Raw genomic sequence first — 23,258 nt, 5'->3', positions numbered from 1 at the left:
AGGGGAACGTCACAGAACTACAATGCTAAAGTGGATGAGATGGCTAAAGAAGCAGCAGCAGCTGCAGCATCTTCTGTGGTTCACAGTGACATCAAAGCGGTAACTCGATCTCAAATGAAAGAAGAAGCAAATCCAGAAAAACTGCAAACAAACTCTGATATAGCTGATCTAAAACTTCTGGAACAACATCGAGCATTCATACAGTATGAAGAACAGGAATGGAAACAAGTGGGACAAAGGATAACAGGAGTAGCAGGGGAATGGGAAACAACAAAAGAACAGGATGGAGCAAAACAAGGAGATCAAGAAAGATGGGTACCTCCAGACAATATAGAGAAGAAGGAATCCAATTTGTACATGAACAAGGACATTTTGGGGCTAAGAGAACGAGTAAAAAAAGTAGTGTGGTGGCCAGGACTGGACATGCATATTAACAGATTTTGTCAACAATGATTGGTGTGTGCCCAAGTTAACCCGAAAAGCAGGAAGGACAAAATACTGAGACACCAACCTGACACTAAGGGCCCATGGCAAAGATTACAAATGGATTACACTGGACCTTTGAAAAGAACTCCTACTGGAAAAACCCTTTTGCTTGGTGGTCATAGATGATTTTTCAGGATGGGTGGAAGTAATCCCCACAACAGATAACACAGCTCAAACTACAGCTCAGGCTTTATAGACCCAAATACTAAGCAGATGGGGTATACCCCAGATTATGGATAGTGACCAAGCACCTCACTTTCTGGGAGCAATGGTAAAAGCATTATTATTGATGATGGGAATCAAACAGACATGGCAGATAATCTACCACCCACAGAGTGCAGGAAAAGTGGAAAGGAAGAATAGAGAAATAAAAACAACCTTGACCAAGCAAATTAAAACACAAGGCCGAGATTGGGAAATTGCTTTACCTGCAATCCTGATGACCATGAGAGCCTTGGTACAAGCTGGAAGTAGTACTCACCTTTTGAGTTAATGACAGGTCGAGCTATGAGGACTCCTGAATTCCTACTCTGACCTAGATACCTGATGGGTGCAGAAGGAAGTTTGGATAGCAGATTTGGTACAAACATTTGAAGAAATTTGGGCACAAGAAAATCAGCGAAGACAAAAGGAAGAAGAGAGAGGACCATCTGGGTACCGATGGAAGATAGGAGACAAAGTGATGCTCAAAGAATTGGTAAGTAAAGGTAAGCTAAAACCCACATGGAAAGGACCATTCCCTGTGAAATATGTGGCCAGTCCTATAGTGGTTCTGGTAGCCACTCCAAATGGGGATGTATGGAGACATTCTGATCAAATCAAAATGTATCCATCAAGAAAGTAAGTATAATAGTTCATGAATATATAGCGTAGATATAAAATAGTATATCGTCATATAAGATGTACTAACCTATAAGGCCCGGTAAGAGGCCTGTGCTTTGTTTGTTTATTTGTTTTCACAGACTGATCCATGGAAGCAAGGAACATACTGTTTCGTTTGGTCATCTATGGGCCCGTCTGCCATGTGGCTACTGGATCACCATCCATCTGTCCCACGGGAGAGGTGACCAGAGGCTGTGAGATCAAGCAATTCCAACAGCAACAGGGGCTTATACCAAGGATAAGCACGGATATTCTCCTTTGAATTGGGGGTACTAATCTTGAATGGGTTAAGGAACGAGAGATAGAACTGAGTGTTACAGTCACCCCTCATGGAGAGGTGATTAAAGCAAAGGAAAAATGTATGACTTGGGACTGGAATGTCACAAGACTATGGAATAGGGGTCCTGTGTGGTGGACCTATCCCCGACCAGGAAGAAGTTCTTGTGAAGATGGTCTCCAACTTATTTGGAGATGCATGGAAGAATTTGAAGCAGTATTTGTAGAACCGGGAGACTATCTGTATAGGAGGATAGAATGGGGATTCTGATATGAGCATCCATTCACCTTACTTCCACCTTTTATAGGACGCAGAACTATAACAGAATCTCCACCAACTGAAAAAGCAGAAGGGGAAATTCAGAGATGGTCCCTAACTGCTGAGAATAATATAGATTTAGGCACAGTTCCAACTGGCATGAACTTTGCTATGAATAACAGTTCAGAGCCGTCCTCTGTAGTATTGTCCAAAGGTTATGTTTCAACAACGCTTATCTCCCCAGAATTAAAGGAAAAGGAGAACACACAACTTTTTATCCAAGCAGCTGATTTCTCGGTTCAGAGATTGGAAAGAGTGGTCAGGTCTGGTAAAGGTTATAATGAGGAGGAAGAACTGGATGTGGGAGATGGAGAAGCTTGGCACTATATGGTAACAGAAGCTGTTAATCCCTTTGGGACAAAAAAAAAAAGACACTCAAGGAATATGGACCTTTCATGTAATAAATAGAGCATGTGTTTCTGTATGGATACAAGAGTGAAACTCTAAAATATTGACAAAAGGCTGGCAAGGAACATCAAAAGAATACACTTTGGTAGTTGAATGGGAATATGATCCAGATAGTAAATGATGTGTATGGATCTCAAGTGTAACTAATTGTTTACATAAGTCAGGAATTCACGAATACCAAATTATCGATACTAGAAGTGGGGAACTGTGGAAAACAGATGTACCCCAAGAAAGGTCCTTTGAACCAAAGCACCCCAAGAATGTAGAATTCAAGGAGTTTGGTTTGAAAATGGGACTGAGGTTCCTGCCATAGATATAGGCGCAAGTGTGAAATTGTATAACATCGCTGAGAATATGGACATATGTCAGTGGGACTGTAATTGGTTTACCCAGACCACGTGTTCATTAGGGTATGGCAGTGAATCCGTGTTCGAATGGAAATTAGGAAATGAATGGATAATGGTGAAGGGACATTGCCATAACACCCGATTTGAGGGATGGGAAATATCTAGACGAAAATGTTCTGAGGAACATCAATGTGCTTTAAGATGCCATGCCTCATATACAGGGAGTATACAACATATAAAAGGTAAAACATGGGTTAATATAACTAAAGTGACCCAGGAACATCATAATGTAACCAATTGTTCCCCAAACAAGCTTTGCGGAAAACTTATAAGATTGAGTTGTTGAATTATGCAACTAATAATTGTAAAACAATGCTTTAAGTTTTATAGAAACCAGAAAAGGAGACACATGATCTAACAGTTAGCGTACAAATTGCTGGTATGACTGATGTGATATTACAATTATCTTTGGTAACTGAATATCGAATGGGGGACTGTTGGGATGGTGCCAGATTGGTGTGGCCATGCTGAACGAATGGTGTGAGCATAACTTGATGTGACTTAAACATGGCTGAAGAGCTGCAGAGGATCCTGGGAGAAGGGTCCCTTTAAGCAGAAGCAGATTTGATAAAGGATTGGCAAAGCCTGTGTGTGCAATCAATATTGAACCTATTGGTCGGCAAATATGGGCCCATGCAAAAGTAAATATCACATGCATAAAGTTCCAGCGTGGAGCTCAGGCCGACCTAGTTATAGTGACCCTACAGCAAGGACACAACGCAGAGAGCCAGAGTGAATGATTGATGAGTGAGTAAATGTGGAGTGATCTGCATTCGGTATCACACCACCCAGCTTCTTCTAAAATACTAATCAGATCAAATTAATAACCACATGCCCACTGGGCATGTTTTTGAGACATGTGACTCCTTGGAGGAAAAAGAGTATAAGAATCAAGCAAAGTAAATGACTGGGACTCTTGAAGATGCTGCTAGACAGAGTAGCCAAAACTCTGCTCCATGGGCTCAAGTAGGACTGTGAACTAGAGGGGTTTCAGGGTAGCCAAGACCTTGCCTTGAGGGAATCCAAGACAGACCAGAGGGCTGAGGAGACCAGACATGGAGAAAAGAAATCATTAAGAGGAATGTATAGCTTTTAATGTATACTTCTTAATGACTACCATAGGAGTTATGTGCTTAATGTAACCTTTTACCACTTGTGTAATTCCTTCTCGAATAAACTGCAGTGCATTGAAGATAATTACTGTGGACCTTTTTCACTGGTATGACAGTAATCTGCTGCACTGGGAGCCAGTAAAGATCCATTTCAGGGGTAATAGCATCTCCTGGTGCCAACAGTGGATGGCCCCAAACTGGACACAATACTCCAGGTGTGGTCTCCTAGGGCTGAATAGAGGGGACTAATCACCTCCCTCGATCTGCTGGCAATGCTCCTACGAATATAGCTCAATCTGCTGTTGGCCTTCTTGGCAATGAGGGCACACTGCTGACTCATATCCAGCTTCTCATCCACTGTAATCCCCAGGTCTATTTCTGCAGAACTGCTGCTTAGCCAGTCAGTCCCCAGCTTGTAGCAGTGTATGGGATTCTTCCGTCCTAAGTGCTGGACTCTGCACTTGTCCCTGTTGAGCCTCATCAGATTTCTTTTGGTCCAATCCTCCAATTTGTCTAGGTCATTCTGGACGCTATCCTTACCCTCCAGCATATCTACCTCTCCCCCCAGTTTAGTGTCATCTGCAAACTTGCTGAGGGTGCAATTAATCCCATCATCCAGATCACTGATAAAGATGTTGAACAAAACTGGCCCCAGGACTGACCCCTAGGGCCTCCACTTGATACCAGCTGCCAACTAGACATCAAGCCATTGATCATTACCCGTTGAGGCTGACAATCTATCCGGCTTTCTATCCACTTTATAGTCCATTCATCCAATCCATACTTTTTAAACTTGCTGGCAAGAATACTGTGGGAGACCTTATCAAAAGCTTTACTGAAGTCAAAATATATCACATCCACCGCTTTCTCCATATCCACAGAGCCAGTTATCTCATCATAGACGGCAATCAGGTTGGTCAGGCATGATTTGCCCTTGGTGAATCCATGTTGAATTCCCTGCGATTGGTTATATCTCCTCTCAGGGTGGTCCTATGGGGGCAAAACCTATGCTGCTTGGTAGAGGGCAATGGGAGGAGTTATTAGAGGGGTCACATGACACCCCTTGCTTCCAGTCATGTGTCCATCTTGACCCCGGAAGCAATACCTCAGGGGGGCAGGTCTTAGGGTGACAGTTGGGCAGGGCCTGACAGGTCAGTGGGTGAGGTCAAGATTTGATTGATGACATGCCCCTTATGGTACTATTACTCTATCCAGTTCTTGTGTCCACAGTTAAAGAAAATTGTTGATATATTAGAGGGTTCAGAGAACAGTCACAAGAACAATTAAAGGATTAGAAAACCTTCCTTATGGGGATAGATTCAAGGAGCTCAATCTGTTTAGCTCAACAAAAAGAAGGTTAAGGCGTGACTTGATTAGTCTATAAGTACCTGCATGGCATTCCCTGCCTCAGAGCCCAATAGAAACCTGACCCTGTGGCAAAACCCCCCACTGTAACAGGAGCCATGATGACCGTATTCAAGAGACAAAAAATATCCCCAGCTATAAGCAGCAAAACCACAGACATGTGAGAACACCGTCACTTCGGGTGCAAGTCTTACACCGCTTTTACTGGGCCATGGTCAGCACCCAGATACCAGGGTAACGGGCTCCCTTGAAATACAGTGGAGAGACAGACATGAGGGAGCGTGGGGAGCCCATTACAGAGCCAATACCTCAGCCACAGGCAACACCCTCCAGTTATATTCCAGTCCTTGTGGGCCTGATTTTCCCCTGGCCACACACGTCACCATTTACACCAGTGCCCAGTAGGCGTAAAACACTGCCCAGTCAGGATGGTGCATTTCCCAGTCTCTTTTCACAGATGTAAATAGCAACACACAGTGGATGGAATTGATGAACCAAGCACAGGGCGCATGATGGGCCACGTGCCTCCCCGGGGCTTGAGAGCTGGGAATTAGAAACATTGCCATTTTACCCTGCACAGATGGGGGCCAGGTCCCAGCTGGTATGACTCCATTCACTCCTGTGTAGCTCTGGCCAGTTTACACCCAGTGCGGTTCTAGCCCCCGTGATTCCAGCGGCGCTCTGAGCAATGCCCACCTGCTAGGGGTCTGACCCCAAGGACTCCAATAGCCGTACACCAGACTGTAGAGAATCATAGAATCATAGAATATCAGGGTTGGAAGGGACCTCAGGAGGTCATCTAGTCCAACCCCCTGCTCAAAGCAGGACCAATCCCCAACTAAATCATCCCAGCCAGGGCTTTGTCAAGCCTGACCTTAAAAACTTCTAAGGAGGGAGATTCCACCACAGCCCTAGGAAACGCATTCCAGTGTTTCACCACCCTCCTAGTGAAAAAGTTTTTCCTAATATCCAACCTAAACCTCCCCCACTACAACTTGAGACCATTACTCCTTGTCCTGTCCTCTTCTACCACTGAGAATAGTCTAGAACCATCCTCTCTGGAACCACCTCTCAGGTAGTTGAAAGCAGCTATCAAATCCCCCCTCATTCTCCTCTTCCGCAGACTAAACAATCCCAGTTCCCTCAGCCTCTCCTCAGAAGTCATGTGTTCCAGTCCCCTAATAATTTTTGTTGCCTTCCGCTGGACGCTTTCCAATTTTTCCACATCATTCTTGTAGTGTGGGTCCCAAAACTGGACACACTACTCCAATGTCGAATAGAGGAGAACGATCACGTCCCTCGATCTGCTGGCAATGCCCCTACTTATACATCCCAAACTGCCACTGGCCTTCTTGGCAACAACGGCACACTGTTGACTCATATCCAGCTTCTCATCCACTGTAACCCCTAGGTCCTTTTCTGCAGAACTGCTGCTGAGCCATTTGGTCCCTGGTCTGCAGCGGTCCATGGGATTCTTCCGTCCTAAGTGCAGGACTCTGCACTTGTCCTTGTTGAACCTCATCAGATTTCTTTTGGCCCAATCCTCTAATTTGTCTAGGGCCCTCTGTATCCTATCCCTACCCTCCAGGGTATCTACCTCTCCTCACAGTTTAGTGTCATCTGCAAACTTGCTGAGAGTGCAATCCACACCATCCTCCAGATCATTCATGAAGATATTGAACAAAACCAGCCCCAGGACCTTGGGACACTCCACTTGATACTGGCTGCCAACTAGACATGGAGCCATTCATCACTACCCATTGAGCCCAACAATCTGGCTAGCTTTCTATCCACCTTTTTGTCCTTCATCCAGCCCATACTTCTTTAACTTGCTGGCAAGAATACTGTGGGAGACTGTGTCAAAAGCTTTGCTAAAGTCAAGGAACAACACGTCCACTGCTTTCTCCTCATCCACAGAGCCAGTTATCTCGTCACAGAAGGCAATTAGATTAGTCAGGCATGACTTGCCCTTGGTGAATCCATGCTGACTGTTCCTGATCACTTTCCTCTCATCTAAGTGCTTCAGAATTGATTCCTTGAGGACCTGCTCCATGATTTTTCCAGGGACTGAGGTGAGGCTGGCTGGCCTGTAGTTCCCAGGATCCTCCTTCTTTCCTTTTTTAAAGATGGGCACTACATTAGCCTTTTTCCAGTTGTCCGGGACCTCCCCCGATTGCCATGAGTTTTCAAAGATAATGGCCAATGGCTCTGCAATCACAGCCGCCAACTCCTTTAGCGCTCTCGGATGCAGCGCATCCAGCCCCATGGACTTGTGCTCATCCAGCTTTTCTAAATAGTCCCGAACCACTTCTTTTTCCACAGAGGGCTGGGCACCTCCTCCCCATGCTGTGCTGCCCAGTGCAGTAGTCTGGGAGCTGACCTTGTTCGTGAAGACAGAGGCAAAAAAAGCATTGAGTACATTAGTTTTTTCCACATCCTCTGTCACTAGGTTGCCTCCCTCATTCAGTAAGGGGCCCACACTTTCCTTGACTTTCTTCTTGTTGTTAACAGACCTGAAGAAACAATTCTTGTTACTCTTAACATCTCTTGCCAGCTGCAACTCCAGGTGTGATTTGGCCTTCCTGATTTCACTCCTGCATGCCCGAGCAATATTTTTATACTCTTCCCTGGTCATTTGTCCAATCTTCCACTTCTTGTAAGCTGATTTTTTGTGTTTAAGATCAGCAAGGATTTCACTGTGAAGCCAAGCTGGTCACCTGCCATATTTACTATTCTCTCTACACATCGGGATGGTTTGTCCCTGTAACCTCAATAAGGATTCTTTAAAATACAGCCAGCTCTCCTGGACTCCTTTCCCCTCATGTTATTCTCCCAAGGCATCCTGCCCATCAGTTCCCTGAGGGAGTCAAAGTCTGCTTTTCTGAAGTCCAGAGTCTGTATTCTGAAGCTCTTCTTTCTTCCCTGTGTCAGGATCCTGAACTCGACCATCTCATGGTCACTGCCTCCCAGGTTCCCATCCACTTTTGCTTCCCCTACTAATTCTTCCCGGTTTGTGAGCAGCAGGTCAAGAAGAGCTCTGCCCCTACTTGGTTCCTCCAGCACTTGCACCAGGAAATTGTCCCCTACACTTTCCAAAAACTTTCTGGATTGTCTGTGCACCGCTGTATTGCTCTCCCAGCAGATATCAGGATGATTGAAGTCTTCCATGAGAACCAGGGCCTGCGATCTAGTAACTTCCCTTAGTTGCCGGAAGAAAGCCTTGTCCACCTCATCCCCCTGATCTGGTGGTCTCTGTTATTCCAATCACATCATAATTCCTTGACTGTGCTGGGAATTCCAGTTCTCCCTGCTTGTTTCCCAGGCTTCTTGCATTTGTGTATAGGCACTTGAGATAACTTGCTGATCGCCCTTCTTTCTCAGCATGAGGCAGGAGCCCTCCCCTCTTGCGCTCTCCTGCTCATGCTTCCTCCCGGTATCCCATGTCCCCACTTACCTCAGGGCTTTGGTCTCCTTCCCCCAGTGAACCTAGTTTAAAGCACTCCTCACTAGGTTAGCCAGCCTGCTTGCGAAGATGCTCTTCCCTCTCTTCGTTAGGTGGAGCCCGTCTCTGCCCAGCACTCCTCCTTCATGGAACACCATCCCATGGTCAAAGAATCCAAAGCCTTCTCTACGACACCACCTGCGTAGCCATTCGTTGACTTCCATGATTCGATGGTCTCTACCCAGGCCTTTTCCTTCCACGGGAAGGATGGATGAGAACACCACTTGCGCCTCAGACTCCTTTATCCTTCCCAGAGCCACATAGTCCGCAGTGCTCCCCCCAACGTCATTCTTGGCAGTATCATTGGTGCCCACGTGGAGGAGCAGGAAGGGGTAGCAATCCGAGGGCTTGATGAGTCTCGGCAGTCTCTCAGTCACATCGTGAATCCTAGCTCCTGGCAAGCAGCAGACTTCTCGGTTCCTCGCAGCAGAGAGGCTAACAAAGGGGGGATCCCACCCACTGACTTCAGTAGGCATCCAGCTGATTTACACTCCCTGAGGATCTCCCAAAACTTTTCATTGCACAAGATGGACGTGAGCAATTAGGCAAGTCAGGGCCAAGGCATGAGGCTCACAACAGGGACACTGATCTCAGCACTTACAGACAGGTGCGGGGGATAGCTTTTATTTTATCTGTTATCTGAGCCCTGCCAAGTGCTTCTTCCTGGTCACTGCCTGGCTGGTGGCTGGGTCATGGCTCCTCTTATCTCTGTTTGCCTTGGCATTAAATGACTGTATCCGTCATCAGCACAGATTTGCGTGTTCAGTATTGACCCCTGGGCCCCCCTTCCCTGGACTGGTCTATAAATGCCCCAGGCACGGCCAGTGTCCCATGCAGGCTTCACTTGAACTGGTTTGCACCGGAGTGGCTATGCAGAGAGACAATCAGGTGAGACCCTGGCTTCTTCCAGCTTCTTCCTCTTCCTGCGCTGGGTGGCTGGCAGCAGCTGATCCATTACAGGGGCGAGTGCCCTGTGTGAGTCCCCTGACCCTGGGGCCGTCTCTGTCTCACCCCTTCCTCCCACCCAGCACAGTGTTGCACGTGGCACCCTAATGCCCTGCGTAGCTGTGTCGAGCCCTCTGCCCCTCCCAGAGCTGGGCCCAGCCTCCAGTCCTGTGTCCAGTCCCCAATGGAGTATCACTCTGCAGGGCAGCTCTCCCATTGGACCCCTTCGCCCAGTCATGGTGCAACGGGGATCCCAACCCCCCTCACGAGGTGCAGTAACTATCACCCCTCCCCTCCTCTCCCCACCCCCAAACACAGGGTGTTGGCTTTCCAGACACTTGATCTCCCTGGAGACAGAAATAGGAGTGTGATTCAAACACCTATTAGTGAGGAAAAGGCCCCGGGATGGGTCAGTGGGTCTTTTGTGTACCAGGTGCTGGGTGATAACACAAGAGGACTTCATGTTTCTAACACTAAACTGTCTCTCTAGTCAGAGAACTATTGCAGAGGTGCTGCATCTGCAGTTGGCATTCCAGCCATGTGCACACAGACTGGCCTCCATCCTGGTGGCCCTGGTGCCTTTTCCAAACTCTGCCTTCCTCCCACCTGTGCTCCTCTCTCCAAGTTCTATGTAGGTGGCTACCGTGGGGACCTGCCAGCCCCAGAACTGGGGAGAGAGGGACAGCAGGAGATGGCAAATGCCCCTTCTGAGAACCGCTTTGTTCTGCAAATAGGACCCTGTTGCTTGAGACCCGGCCTCCCTGCTGCCCCCGGGCTCCTCCCTACCTTCAGCCCTGGTTCAGGGAGTCCCTGGTGGTGCGGCTTGCAGAACACAGCCACTGAGGAGCTGGGTCCTGGCTCCCTGCTTGGTGTCCTGTTCTGTCCCTGGGGCACAGCTCAGTGAGGGCTAGAGGTGGAAGGATCCTCCAGAACCAGGGACATGGGCTCCGAGCTGGGTCCCCCAGGGCTGGGAGGATGGGATCCCTCTTGGAGCCTTTCTAGCACAGCCAGGCCCTTTACCAAACATCCCCAGCTCCGACGCACTTCCCCCTGTGAAATGCCCCACAAGGGATAGGGGTCTCCTGAGGGTGCATCTCAGGCTGTCGTGGCCCCATCTCCCTTGTGTGTTTTCTCCCCAGGGGGAGCACGAAGATGGGACCAGTCGCCTACTTCAGCCTCTGCCTTCTTGGCTGCCTGATCTTTAACCCCTCGCTGGAAGGTGAGTCCCTGCCCGGCCCCTTGTATCTGGAGACCCCAGGATCTATTTTCCCTTGATGGGAAGTGAATTTATTTCACCATTAATCCGGACCCCAGAGAGGCTGCTTCCCGCTGCCCCTGGCTCTGAATGCAGAGGGAATCCCTGAGACCTCCTGGGGCTGAGTGTGAGAGACAGGCTGGGAGCTAAACCCGCCCCCATCTCCTGCTGCAGGTTAGAGGGTGACTCTCCCCACCGGGGCAGAGGGGTCCCGTCCCAACCAGAGAGAAGAATGTCCCAATAACATCCCAAACAAGTGACCGCCATCTCTTTTCAGGGGGCTCAAAATGGCGCCTCTTCGTAAACTTAATCCTTCTGCTTTGGGATAATCCAAACCCTTCCCCCCTCCTCCTGTGCCAAGAAGAGTCCTGGGACCCACAGACTATTTCTCTCCCCCGGCCCCCCTTCCTTACTTATCCCCACCAATCTCTGCACTTACTCCACATGCTCCTAATCCCTCCCCCCACCCACCTGTCACTGGCTCCCTGCCTTCCCTCCCCTCTCTAGGCCCTCAGCTATCAGAGAACCATAGAAATGGGGGGCTGGAAGGGACCTGCAGTGGTCATCCAGTCCAGCTCCCCCATGCTGAGGCAGGATCAAGTAAACCTAGATCATCCCTGACAGGTGTTTTTCCAACCTGTTCTTAAAATCCTCCAGTGACAGGGAATCCACAATCTCCCTCGGAAGCCTCTTCCAGAGCTTCACTACCCTGAGGGTTAGCAAGTTTTTCCTAATATCGAACTTAAATCTCTCTTGCTGCGGATTAAGCCCATTCCTGCTTGTCCTGCCATCAGTGGATATGGAGAACAATTGATCACCATCCTCTTTATAACAGCCCGTAACAGGTGTGAAGATTGTTCTCTGCTCACCCCTCAGTCTTCTCCTCTCTAGACTGAACAAGCCCCGTTTTTTAACCTCTCCTCACAGGTCAGGTTTCCAAACCTTTTAGCATTTTTGTTGCTCTCCTCTGGACTCTCCCCATCTTATCCACGTCTTTCTGAGAATGCGGCACCCAGACCTGGACACAGAAGTACAGCTGAGACCTCGCCAGTTCCGAGCAGACCAGGACAATGACCTTCTGTGTCTTACACACAGCACTCCTGTTAACACACCTACGACAGTCCTCACTCGCAGGTTGCTTGGTAGGGGAGCATCCCCTAGTGGTCAGGGTTTAGACCCGTGACTTGCAGGGGGTTTGTTGGCAGGGAAGCCTTGGCCCTCCCGCTCCACCAGGCTCCAACTCAGGGTCCTTTGAGGGTTATCAGTGGTCTGACAGCCGGGGCCACTTAAGACTGCCCTCCCTGGGCCACTTTGTACCACCCACCTGCAATAGGCCCAAGGTCAGTGTCCGGGTTTGGGCAGCGTCAAGGGTGTCTGCTCGCCACCAGGCACCTTCTGGTGGCTGCATGTAGCGTGGTAGCTCTCTTCCTCTCTCAGGTTGGCAACTGCTTCCTCCTGCAGTGGGGCCCCCAACCTGGGCCAGATCAGCCCTAGGGCCTTCCCCTTCTACGGCTGTCCAAGCCAAGTGCAGGAGAATTAACAAAATAGAAGAGGGAGAGGGGAATATTCCCCTCTCAGGCTGCCTCTGGAACAGGCCCTCCCTTCCCTCAGGGAGCGACCTTTGGGCAGATGTCCTGGAGAGAGATTCTGCCTTTTCCTCAGCTCAGCTCCCCTCTGCTGGAGCTGCAGGTCTGCTCTCTTCCCTGCTCTGCCACCAAATGAGCTGCTCCCCTGCCTTTTAACTCCTTCTTCAGTTGGACCATTTCCTACAGGTGTGGCGGGGCGGCATGTCCTTAGCCCTGGCTGCCCAGTGTGGGGTTTGTATACCCCGTTACAACACCCCAGGCTGATATCAACCTTTTTTCTCACTGCATCACATTGTTGACTCATATTCAATTTGTGATCCACTATAAACTCCAGATCCTTTTCAGTCATTCTACTGCCTAGCTAGTTAATCCCCACACCATAGTTGGGGATTTGATTTTTCCTTCCTTAATGAAATATTTTGCACTTGTGTTTATTTAATTTCATTTTGTTGATTTCAGACCAAATCTCCAGTTTGTTAAGGCCATTTGAATTCTAACCCTGTATTCGAAAGAGCTAGCAACCCCTCCCAACTTCGTGTCATCCACAGAATTTATAGGTGTAATCGCCACTCCATTATCCAAGTCATTAATGAAAATGTTGAACAGTACCAGACCAATGACAGACCCCTGAGGGACCCCACTAGATATGTTCCACCCATGTGACAGCAAAGCATTGATAACTACTCCTTGAGTAGGGTCTTTCAACCAGTTGTGCACCCACCTTATAAAGTCATTTCATCTGGATCACATTTCCACACTTTTGCTTATGAGAATATCATGTGGAACTGTCAAAAGCATTAATAAAATCAAGAGATAGCAAGTCTTTAGCTTCTCCCAATTCACTGGGCCAGTAATCCTGTTAAAGAAAGAAATTAGGTTGGCTTGGCATGGCTTGATCTTGACAAATCCATGGTTGCTTTTACTTATAACCCAATTATCCTTTAGACCAGCGGTTCTCAAACTGTGGGTCGGACCCCAAAGTGGATTGTGACCCAATTTTAATGGGGTTGCCAGGACCAGCATTAGACTTGCTGGGACCCAGGGCTGAAGCTGAAGCCTGAGCTTCATCCCCACCTGGGGCAATGGGGCTCGGGCTGCAGCCCCCTCTTCCCCCACCTAGGGCAGCAGGACTTGGCCTGAGGCCTCCTTTCCCCCCACCCAGGGTGGCAGGGCTCACGCTCGGGCTCCAACCCCCGCCCCAGGGGTCACGTAGGAACTTTATTATCAGAAGGCGCATCACGGTGCAATGACGTTTGAGAAATCTTGCTCTAGATGCCTATAAATTGACTGTTTCTTAATTTGTTCCAGTCTCTTTCCCTGTACCGAAGTTAGGCTACCAGTCTATAATTTCACAGATCTTCTTTGTTCCCCTTCTAAAAGACAGGTACTCTGACGTTGCACTCCATATGATTTTATTAAAATATGCTAATGAGTGTGAATATAATGTAACTGGAATAGGCTTCATGCAAAAGGTCTCTTGTAAGGTATCATTACAAAGTTTATAGTCTACTGAATGTGTTCATCCTATTTGTATGAATGTCTCATTCTTGTATCTGAAACTATAAACATGAAATATAACTCGGAGGTCCTATTGTAATTATGCAAAGTGTGGGCCATTAATGGTGGTTTGGAATCTTGATGGCTCCCATTAACCAGGACAATTGGTTGTAAATGGCTCTGTTTACTTGCAAGCCTTCCTGTATAGGTGGGTGCCAGTAAGTGGGTAATGAAGTCTTACAGTGACATGTGAACTGGACATGTGAACAGTTCATGTCACTTGAACTGGAATCCATCTTTAACCTGGTGCTTTTCCATTTAGAAGGAGGGGTGGGAACCCAGAGAGAGACAAAGGATTCCTGCCTTGTGCCAAAGCTATTAAAGGGGCTGGAACAGAACAAAGGGTCTCAGTCATGTGACTCCCCTGCTTTTCATCTGAGATGCCTCCTGGAACTAGCAAGGTCTGTACCAAGGGAAAGGTTTGTGTCCAGACTAGAAAGGAGTCTAGTCTGTGAAAGAAGCTTATTTAAACATCTCTGAAAGTGAGATTTCATCTGAAATCAGTTTCTTAATGTATTAGGCTTAGACTTGCGTGTTTTTGTTTTATTTTGCTTGGTAACTTACTTGGTTCTGTTATTACTTGAAACCACTTAAATCCTACTTTTTGTACTTAATAGAATCACTTTTGTTTATTAATTAACCCAGAGTAAGTGATTAAACCCTGGGGAAGCAAACAGCTGTGCATATCTCTCTATCAGTATTATAGAGGGTGGACAATTTATGAGTTTACCCTGTATAAGCTTCATATGGAGTAAAACAGATTTGTTTCGAATTTGGATCCCATTGGGAGCTGTGTGTCTGGGTGCTGGAGACAGGAGTACTTGCTGAGTGGTTTTCAGTTAAGTCTGCAGCTCTGGAGGCATGGTTCAGACCCTGGGTCTGTGTTGCAGCAGATTAGCGTATCTGGCTCAATAAGACAGGGTACTGAGGTCCTAAGCTAACAGAGAAAACGGGCTCAGAGCTAGTCTCAGCACATCAGGTGAGAGTCTCAGCACAAGGGGGTGTCTGGGACCGAACCCATCACAAGTACTATGTTTGCCCTTCTCCAGTCCTCTGGGACCTCACCTATTCTCCATGAGTTCTCAAAGATAATTGCTAATGGTTCCAAGATTGCTTTAGCTCGTTCCTTATGTATTTTAGGATGAATTTCATTGGACTCTGCTTCTGGGAAACATAAAAATTATCTAAACATTCTTTAACCTGTTCTTACCTATTTTGGCTTGCATTCCTTCCTTCTGATTGATAAGATTAATTATGTTAAGTACCTGGTCACAATTTACCTCTTTACTGAAGACTGAAGCAAAATAGACATTAAACACATTCTCCTTCTTCATGCCGTCCGTTATTAGTTCTTATTCCCAGCTAAGCTGTACACTTGCCTTCATCTTTCCCTTGGCTGCTAATGTATATATACAAACTCTTCTTATTGCCTTTTAGACTTCTTGCTAGGTGTCATCATTTTGTGCCTTTGTGTCTTTCTGATTTTCTTTGTACATGTTTGTGCTATTCTTTTGTACCCCTCCCTTGCAATTTGTCCATGTTTTCACTTTCTGTAGGATTCGTTTCTGATTTTCAGGTAATTGAAGAGCTCCTAATGGCCTCTCACTGGCCTCTTATTATTCTTCCTACCTTTCCTTTGCATCAGACTAATGTGCTGGTGCACCTTTAATATGGTCTTTGAGACACTGCCAGATTTGCTGACCTCCTTTTTCCCTTAGATTTTCTTCTGATGGCACCTTACTGACCAGTTCTCTGAGTTTGTTAAAGACAGCTTTTTTGAAGTCCATTGTGTTTATTCTGTTGCTGTAATTCCTACTCTTCCTTAGAATCATAAAATCTTTCATTGCATGGTCACTTTCACCAAATTATCTTCAAACTTCAGATTCACAGCCAAATCCTCCCTGCTGGTCAGAATTAAGTCTAATGCGGCTTTTCCCCTTTTTATTTCTCCACTTTTGGAAATAAGAAGTTATTCCCAATACATTCTAAGAATGTTTTGAAATGTTATGTTTTGCCATATTACTTTTCCGGTAGATATCTGGGAAGTTGAAATCCCCCCATTACTACCAGGTCTTGTCTTTTGGATATTTCCGTTATTTGTTCTAGAAATACCCCATCCTCCTCCTGATGTGGTGGGCTAGAGGAGATCCCTACCATGACATCACCTCTCTTTTTTCCCCTTTTTTCTTTACCCAGAGACTTTCAGTTGGTCTGCTTCTCACCTTCTGGACCTCAGAACAAGTTAATATTCTTGATATCTAATACAACACCCCTTCCTTTTTTCTCTGCCTGTCCTTCCTGAATGAGCTATGCCTCTCTCTACCAATATTCCAGTCAGGAGATTTATCCCACCAACTCACTTTGATACCAATTAAGTCATAATGTAGCTTATATACTAATACTTCCAGTTCTTCCATCTATTCCTCATACTCCTTCCATTTGTGTATAGACGTCTGAGATGTACAGCAGATTCCCGCACTCTTCTCCCTCTTGTTGCTCCTAAGACCCCATTGTAATTTTCCTTCTCCCCTCCCCAACCAACATTTAGCCTTCTGTTAAGGTCACATGTGGGATTTTGTCACCCATCCCTTTTGAACCTAGTTTAAAGCCCTCCTCACTAGGTTGGCAAATCACCACAGGGCTGTGGTGTCCCTTCAGCCTCTACTATACTCCAGTGTCCCCAACCTCCCCTCTGCTCCCAGTCCCACCAGTGTCCCCATGACACCCAGTGCTTCCCACCCTTACCCCACCATCCCCTGTGACTCAACCCCCTTAATACTCCTCCCTGTCAGGTTCCCCAGTGCTCGTGCACAGATCATCTTCCATGAGGCAAGCCCAGTCCCTGTCCCCTTGGGAAGGAGACAGTGGTAATTTTTACTAGGACAGCCTCACTGCATGGCTTCAGCCCCATTGAAAGTAACAGGATTTTTGGAGATCCGGGGAAGCTGGAATGATGACAGCCGGCAGCTCTGCTCCCATTCTCTTCTCCGAAACAGCCTCTCACCACACTGTTCTCTCTCCCAGTCCCATCTCCTCTCTCGGATCAGGAATAGGGGCCACGTCCTGTCTCCCTAACTGGCTGCTCTACCAAGGCCACTGCTATGGGTATTTCCTTGAAAAGATGACCTGGTCAGATGCTGAGGTATGAGGCTCTTCTCAGGGATCCACGGGGTGGGTTAGTGGGCAGGGGCTGAAGGGGTTTGGTGACAACACCATTTACCCCAGTGTGTACCCCTGCAGAGGATGGGTGGGGAGGCTGCAGAAGTGACGTGGCTGGTGCCAGGCCCTGGGGCTCGGGAAGAGGCACTGAGAGGGGGCTCCCTCCCCTCATAGCCGTCCCTGCTCCTGCTGCAGCCTGGTGGGGCAGGACCCCACACCAGTGCCAAACAGCGCCCCCAGCAGGGGGGTAACAGGCCTCGCTGATGTCCCTGCCGCAGATGCAGTGTCAATATCACCGCAAAGGGGCCCATCTCGCCTCCATTCTCACTGAGGCAGAAGGGGACAGGGTGGCCAGATACATCAGCAACTCGCACTCCAAGGATAGCGTCTGGATCGGACTGCACGACCACCGGCAGGTGAGTGCCCAGAGCCTGCTTTGCCTCTGACAGCTGCTCCTCCTATTGGAGGCTTCCCAGGTTGTCAGAGACAATGACCTATGAGCCCTTCATAGGGGCTGCCAGGGTCTCCCATCTGCACCTCACCCTTAACCCCTGCCCTCCTGTACTCTTTCCATCTCCATCCTACCATAAGCTCCGACTCCCCTTTGGATTTTCCCTTCTAAATACAGCCAGGCCCTGGTCTCCCCCATCATCAAACTGACCTTTGACCCACACCTGCCTCGCCAACTACTGTCCCATCGCCCTTCCCCGCTGCCAGCTCACGCAATGTGCCGTGCCCTCCCCCTGCACCCCGCATCCTGTCTCCACTCCACTCTGACCAAGTTTTCTAGCCACTTTTTCCGGCTCAAGACTTGAGCCTCTGCTCCCCCTTGACCTCTGCACTGTCCCCGACACTGCTGGTCGCTCCCTCAGCTTGGGGATCCCGTCCTCGCCTGGTTCTTTGTAGGAGAGCCCCCAGCTCCTTAGGGCAGGGACAAGAAGCAGGAGCAGTCACAGGCTGGGAAGGAGGCCCGAGAGTGGGATGGAGCCATTATGAACATAGGACTGGAAAGAACCTCCAGGGTCACTGAGTCCAGCCCGTGCTATGGCGGCAACCCCGTCACGCCACCCCCTTCGTAAACTTACCAAGCTCCACCTGAAACGTTGTCTCCATCTGTTTCCTTTCCCTCCCCTCTGCTAGGGAGGCGCTGGGGTCAGGAAGCTCCCCAAATAGCACGCACAGACTCAGGCCCTGGATCCCCCGACCTGGGACTAGACTGGACCCAGAGTGAGAGAAGTGAGAGGCTCTGTATCCCATTCTCTAGTCTCCTCAGCCATCCAGCTCCCCCTGGCCTCGCAATGGATTGGAACTAGTTCTCTGACCCCCAAAGCCAGCTAGTCCCCCCACGAGCTGAGGCCAGGCCAGAGCCAGCACCCCTAGAGGTGAAAGGCCCCGTGTCCCATGCCCTGATTCTACTGCACTAGCCAATCCTCTTAACTTGGTGTCAGACTGGTGCTGGTGCTGAGTCCCATTCCCTGATCCATCCAGCATCTCCATCACAAATGCCGTTTTATTTTGCTTAAGCAGGATGAGATCACCCACCTTAAACCACCAGTGCCCCCTGGCGGGCCTTGCCTATTTGTTCTTTAGGGACTTGAAGACACTCCAGAGTGACTCTGCTCCATCATGAGATAATTAGTTAATTCAGGCTTGTAAGGTAGAAAATGAGGTTTATGTGCTAAGTGTTAATATCAGCGTCTCCAGGGCCCCTCCCCCTGAGCTGGCCTCTCCCCACTGGCTGCCCCACGGCCCTTCCCCGACTCTCTCCCACTGCCTGAATAGGGCACTTCTGTATTGGGTTTAGGTGTTTCTATGGTGCCTTGTCACCAAAGTCTCTTCTCCCCGGGACCCCACAACCTTTCTCCCCTGTCTCTGCAGACCAGAAGCTGGAGGTGGACAGATCGCTCCCCGTATTGCTACAATGCTTGGGAAGCCAAGGAACCAAACAATGATAATGGTGGCGAGTACTGTGTCGAGCTGCTGAGCAAAAGGGGTAAGCAGTCGGTTCAAACACACATGCACCAACAAAGAAGCCAAGACACACACCCTGGCCACACACTCCAGCTCTCTCTGCGGAGATGGCCTCCTGTCCTGTCACCCTGCCTCTCTCCCTCAGCTCACACTGCCACTCCCTCTCCCCTCATCTCACCTGGTAACTCCTCCTGCAAGCATCCCAGTCTGAGGCTCAGCTCCAGTCAGAGGAAGGCCATCCAGTACATTTGGCCCCAGACGATCAGTTGAAGCGAAAGACCAGAGCAGAGCTATTGCCCACTAGTTGATACGTAGGCAGGACATGGGTTCTTCAGTTGGTGCCACTGTGGCTTTTGCCACCCTGATTCTGGAGTCAGCCAGGGGGCTATTTTGGCCCCAGGACAATTTAGAGCAGCCCCAGAGCTGCTCTGATAGTGGCAGTAGGAACCTGTACAGCCAGAGCACAGAATCATAGAATCATAGAATATCAGGGTTGGAAGGGACCCCAGAAGGTCATCTAGTCCAACCCCCTGCTCAAAGCAGGACCAATTCCCAGTTAAATCATCCCAGCCAGGGCTTTGTCAAGCCTGACCTTAAAAACCTCTAAGGAAGGAGATTCTACCACCTCCCTAGGTAACGCATTCCAGTGTTTCACCACCCTCTTAGTGAAAAAGTTTTTCCTAATATCCAATCTAAACCTCCCCCACTGCAACTTGAGACCATTACTCCTCATTCTGTCATCTGCTACCATTGAGAACAGTCTAGAGCCATCCTCTTTGGAACCCCCTTTCAGGTAGTTGAAAGCAGCTATCAAATCCCCCCTCATTCTTCTCTTCTGCAGGCTAAACAATCCCAGCTCCCTCAGCCTCTCCTCATAACTCATGTGTTCCAGTCCCCTAATCATTTTTGTTGCCCTTCGCTGGACTCTCTCCAATTTATCCACATCCTTCTTGAAGTGTGGGGCCCAAAACTGGACACAGTACTCCAGATGAGGCCTCACCAATGTCGAACAGAGGCTTGGGGAGGCCAGGACTGGGCAGGGCAGCTCCCTCTGCTGGGTTCCCCTACACAAGAGAACCCCCAGCTGGCCATTAAGCCAGCTTCCTGCTGTCCGTGTTGCTGGAGTGGTGTAGGGGGGAAGAACGGGGCTGAAGGCCTCATCCCCGTGGCTGACAATAGGATGGAGAGCTGGCTGAACAGGGAAAGCTCACTCGCCAATTCATGAGCGACTCTGTCAAGGCTAATTCCCCACTCTGGCACTTTGAGTGCAGAAGGTGGGGGTCTGCAAGGACTCTAAAATTAATACTTGCCACTCCAGGCTTGTATTATTTCCAAGGTTACAACTTTTCTCTGCCCTTGGATTGGTAGATGCTACTACCACCCAAGTGCAGACCCCCTTTGAGAACCCAGGAAGGCACACTTGGGAATTCCTTCCTGTGGGGTACCCTCAAGCCCTTTCACACACCCCCTCCAGGGGATAGCTGAGAAAGAAAAAGAAGGAAATCAGCTGTTGCCACAAGCTAATTAAACAACGTGCACAAACCTCTTAAGACACAGAAATCCTATTCTGTTCTTTAAAAGGTAAATTTTATTAAGAAAGAAAGAATCTGGGAACTCAGGCTATTGCTAGATTTGGAAAGAGTAACTACAAGGATTAAGCACCAAGAATAGCTTTCTTGAGGTCCCGCTTGAAGGTTACAAGCAAAACAAAAAGCACCGGGGTTAGCACAGAGGAGTCCACAAGCCATAAAGGAATCAAAGGGATAAACCTCATCGCGTCTTCCTAGACAATTCCTGATCTACATACATATCTGGGGTTCAAATGAGCAGTTTCTAGGTATGATACTGAGGATTTTTCATACCTGGCCCCAAGCTTCTTATAGCATCGCTCTGCCCTGTCCGCCTCTCTCCAGGAGAGGAATAACAAACAGACAAAAGGGGAGTTTTTTCTCAATTTTAAAAAGTTCTAGCCTTCCCATTGGCTCTTTTGGCCAGCTGCCCACTCCCTTCCTTTTACCTATCCATCGCAGTGAGACTTTTTAACCCTTTACAGGTAAAGCAAGTAGAGAACAACTACTAAGAGAGATTTTATAGTTAACTGGCTGGCTGGGTGTCCATAAAAGGGAGCTACCCCCACCCTTTCATTTATCACAGACTCATTCTTCAGGGCCCATGTTAGACACACAGACTCACCCACCCATCCGATGCTCTCAGGTCTGAGTGTTCAGCAGCGTTGGTACGAATGCTCCTTCCCCCACAAACTCACACTGGGCAGGATTTTTTCCCCCATTGTCTCCTACTTTAAAGTGTCACTCATCCAATCATGGAGCAGAAATGATGCCATGTGACCTGCATGACCAATCACACACAGAGCTAAAAGTTGATGTGAAAACTTCTTCAAAACAGTTGTGGGAGCCGTTTCTGAATAACGCTCCTGGGGCTGTGTGGCTCTGCGAACAGGAATGAGGGTGAAATTCACAGCAATTCATCAACCTGAATCCTTAGTGCTGTCCTGTGGGGAGAGATGATACCTCTGGGCCACATACAAACCCAGATGTGTAGGAATGGAGGTTGGGACGGCTCGTTCAGCACAGAGCGAGCTGGCTTCCCTCTTCCTGAGCTTGTCTCCCAGCTGGCAGCTGGCCAGGGCTCTGTGTTCTCCTTTCTGTCTTTTTGTTGGGAGCCGGGGGGTAATGGGAGGTAACAGCAGTTGCAGGTGGAGGAGCAGTGTGGCCTAGTGGACATGTACGGACTGTGACTCAGGAGACCTGGCTTCTATTCCCAGCCCTGCCACTGCTCTGCTGGGTGACCTTGGTCAACTCACTTCCCCACTCTGGGCCTTAGTTTCCCCTTCCACCTCTTGTCTGTTTAGACTGTGCGCTCTCGAGGGCAGGGATTATCTGCCTGGACACAGCACCTAGCGCCAAGAGGCCCTGTCGTGCTCTCATCAGACACATTCCAACACAATAGAAGAGGGTCTTCCACTGTTACGCTGACACGCGTCCCTCAGGGAACGAAGGAGCCTGTCCCTGTCTGAGGCACATGGGGCTTCACCTCCAGCCTCTTTGTCAGGGGCGGCACGATGCTCTGGCACCTGGGGAGGCTGATGCAAGCTTCAGAAGCTTCCCCGGTGCCCGGACCATGAACCCCCCACCCAAGGCCTTCCCACACTCGGCCTCCTCCCCAAGGCCCCACCCATGCCCCGTCCACACTCCATCCCAAGCCCCGCCCCAAGCCCCAGTCCCGCTCAGCCCCCTTCCTGCTCGGCCCCGCCCGCCCACCTCTCAGCGTCGCCACGCGCTCCTTTCCTCTCCTCCTCCTTGGGTTGGAGGAGAAGAACGACGCGGCGAGGAAGGGAAGGGATGGAGTGGGGACAGGAAAAGGTGGAGCAAGGGCAGGCCTCAGGGGAGAAGAGGAGGAGCAGCGGCAGAAAGGGGCGGAGCGAGGCTGGGCCCAAAGGGGAAGAGCCGGAGAGGGGCCTCGGGGGGGAGTGCAGGTGGGGCCAAGGCCCAGACTCCTAAAGGCAGCGGGTTGACGGCTGGTTGCGGAGTCTTATTCTCCTCTGGCCTATTATACCTGCCGTCCATGCTCCTCCTCCTCGCAGCCTCCTGCACGGGAGCTGGGGTCTTCTCTCAGCAGTGTGCAATGAGGGTGGGGTCACTGTAAGGGCAGGAATGGCCCCACTCCCCCTTCCCCTGCCCTGGTGATTTCTGTTTTGCCTTCTAGGTTTTAAGAAATGGAACGATATTCCCTGTAATAAGCAAACCAACTACATTTGCAAGTATGAACTCTACTGAGGGGAGTCGCTCGCCTGCGCCTGAAGGGGGAGCTCAGCACCTGGGATGCAAAAGAACTGGGCTCCTTGGGCACGATCAGGCAACGTCCCAGACTTTCCAATGCCTTTGCTGCATCAAGGGCCTGTCCTCTCCCTCCCTGAGACACCAGATCTCACTTCCCCAGCTGCCAACTCTCTTCCCCCAAGCGTCTCTGGTCTAGTTACGCTCCTGCCCCTTCCCTCTCTTCCCCTC

The 23,258-nt window shown here is 49.2% G+C and overlaps 1 protein-coding gene across 1 annotated transcript; it reads left to right on the top strand.

Annotated features, from left to right (window-relative positions):
• The first annotated feature begins 5,466 nt into the window (after window positions 1-5,466).
• LOC125636943 (C-type lectin-like) lies at window positions 5,467-23,027 on the top strand. The gene is made up of 6 exons (XM_048850910.2): window positions 5,467-5,489; window positions 10,842-10,921; window positions 17,148-17,242; window positions 17,538-17,675; window positions 19,138-19,252; window positions 22,957-23,027. The coding sequence occupies exons 1-6, from the start codon at window positions 5,467-5,469 to the stop codon at window positions 23,025-23,027; spliced, it is 522 nt and encodes a 173-aa protein (XP_048706867.1).
• The last annotated feature ends 231 nt before the right edge of the window (window positions 23,028-23,258 follow it).

Source organism: Caretta caretta, chromosome 1, assembly GCF_965140235.1.
Source record: "Caretta caretta isolate rCarCar2 chromosome 1, rCarCar1.hap1, whole genome shotgun sequence".
Classification (NCBI taxonomy): Eukaryota; Metazoa; Chordata; order Testudines; family Cheloniidae; genus Caretta; species Caretta caretta.
This window is presented reverse-complemented; position numbering and strand designations above follow the sequence as displayed.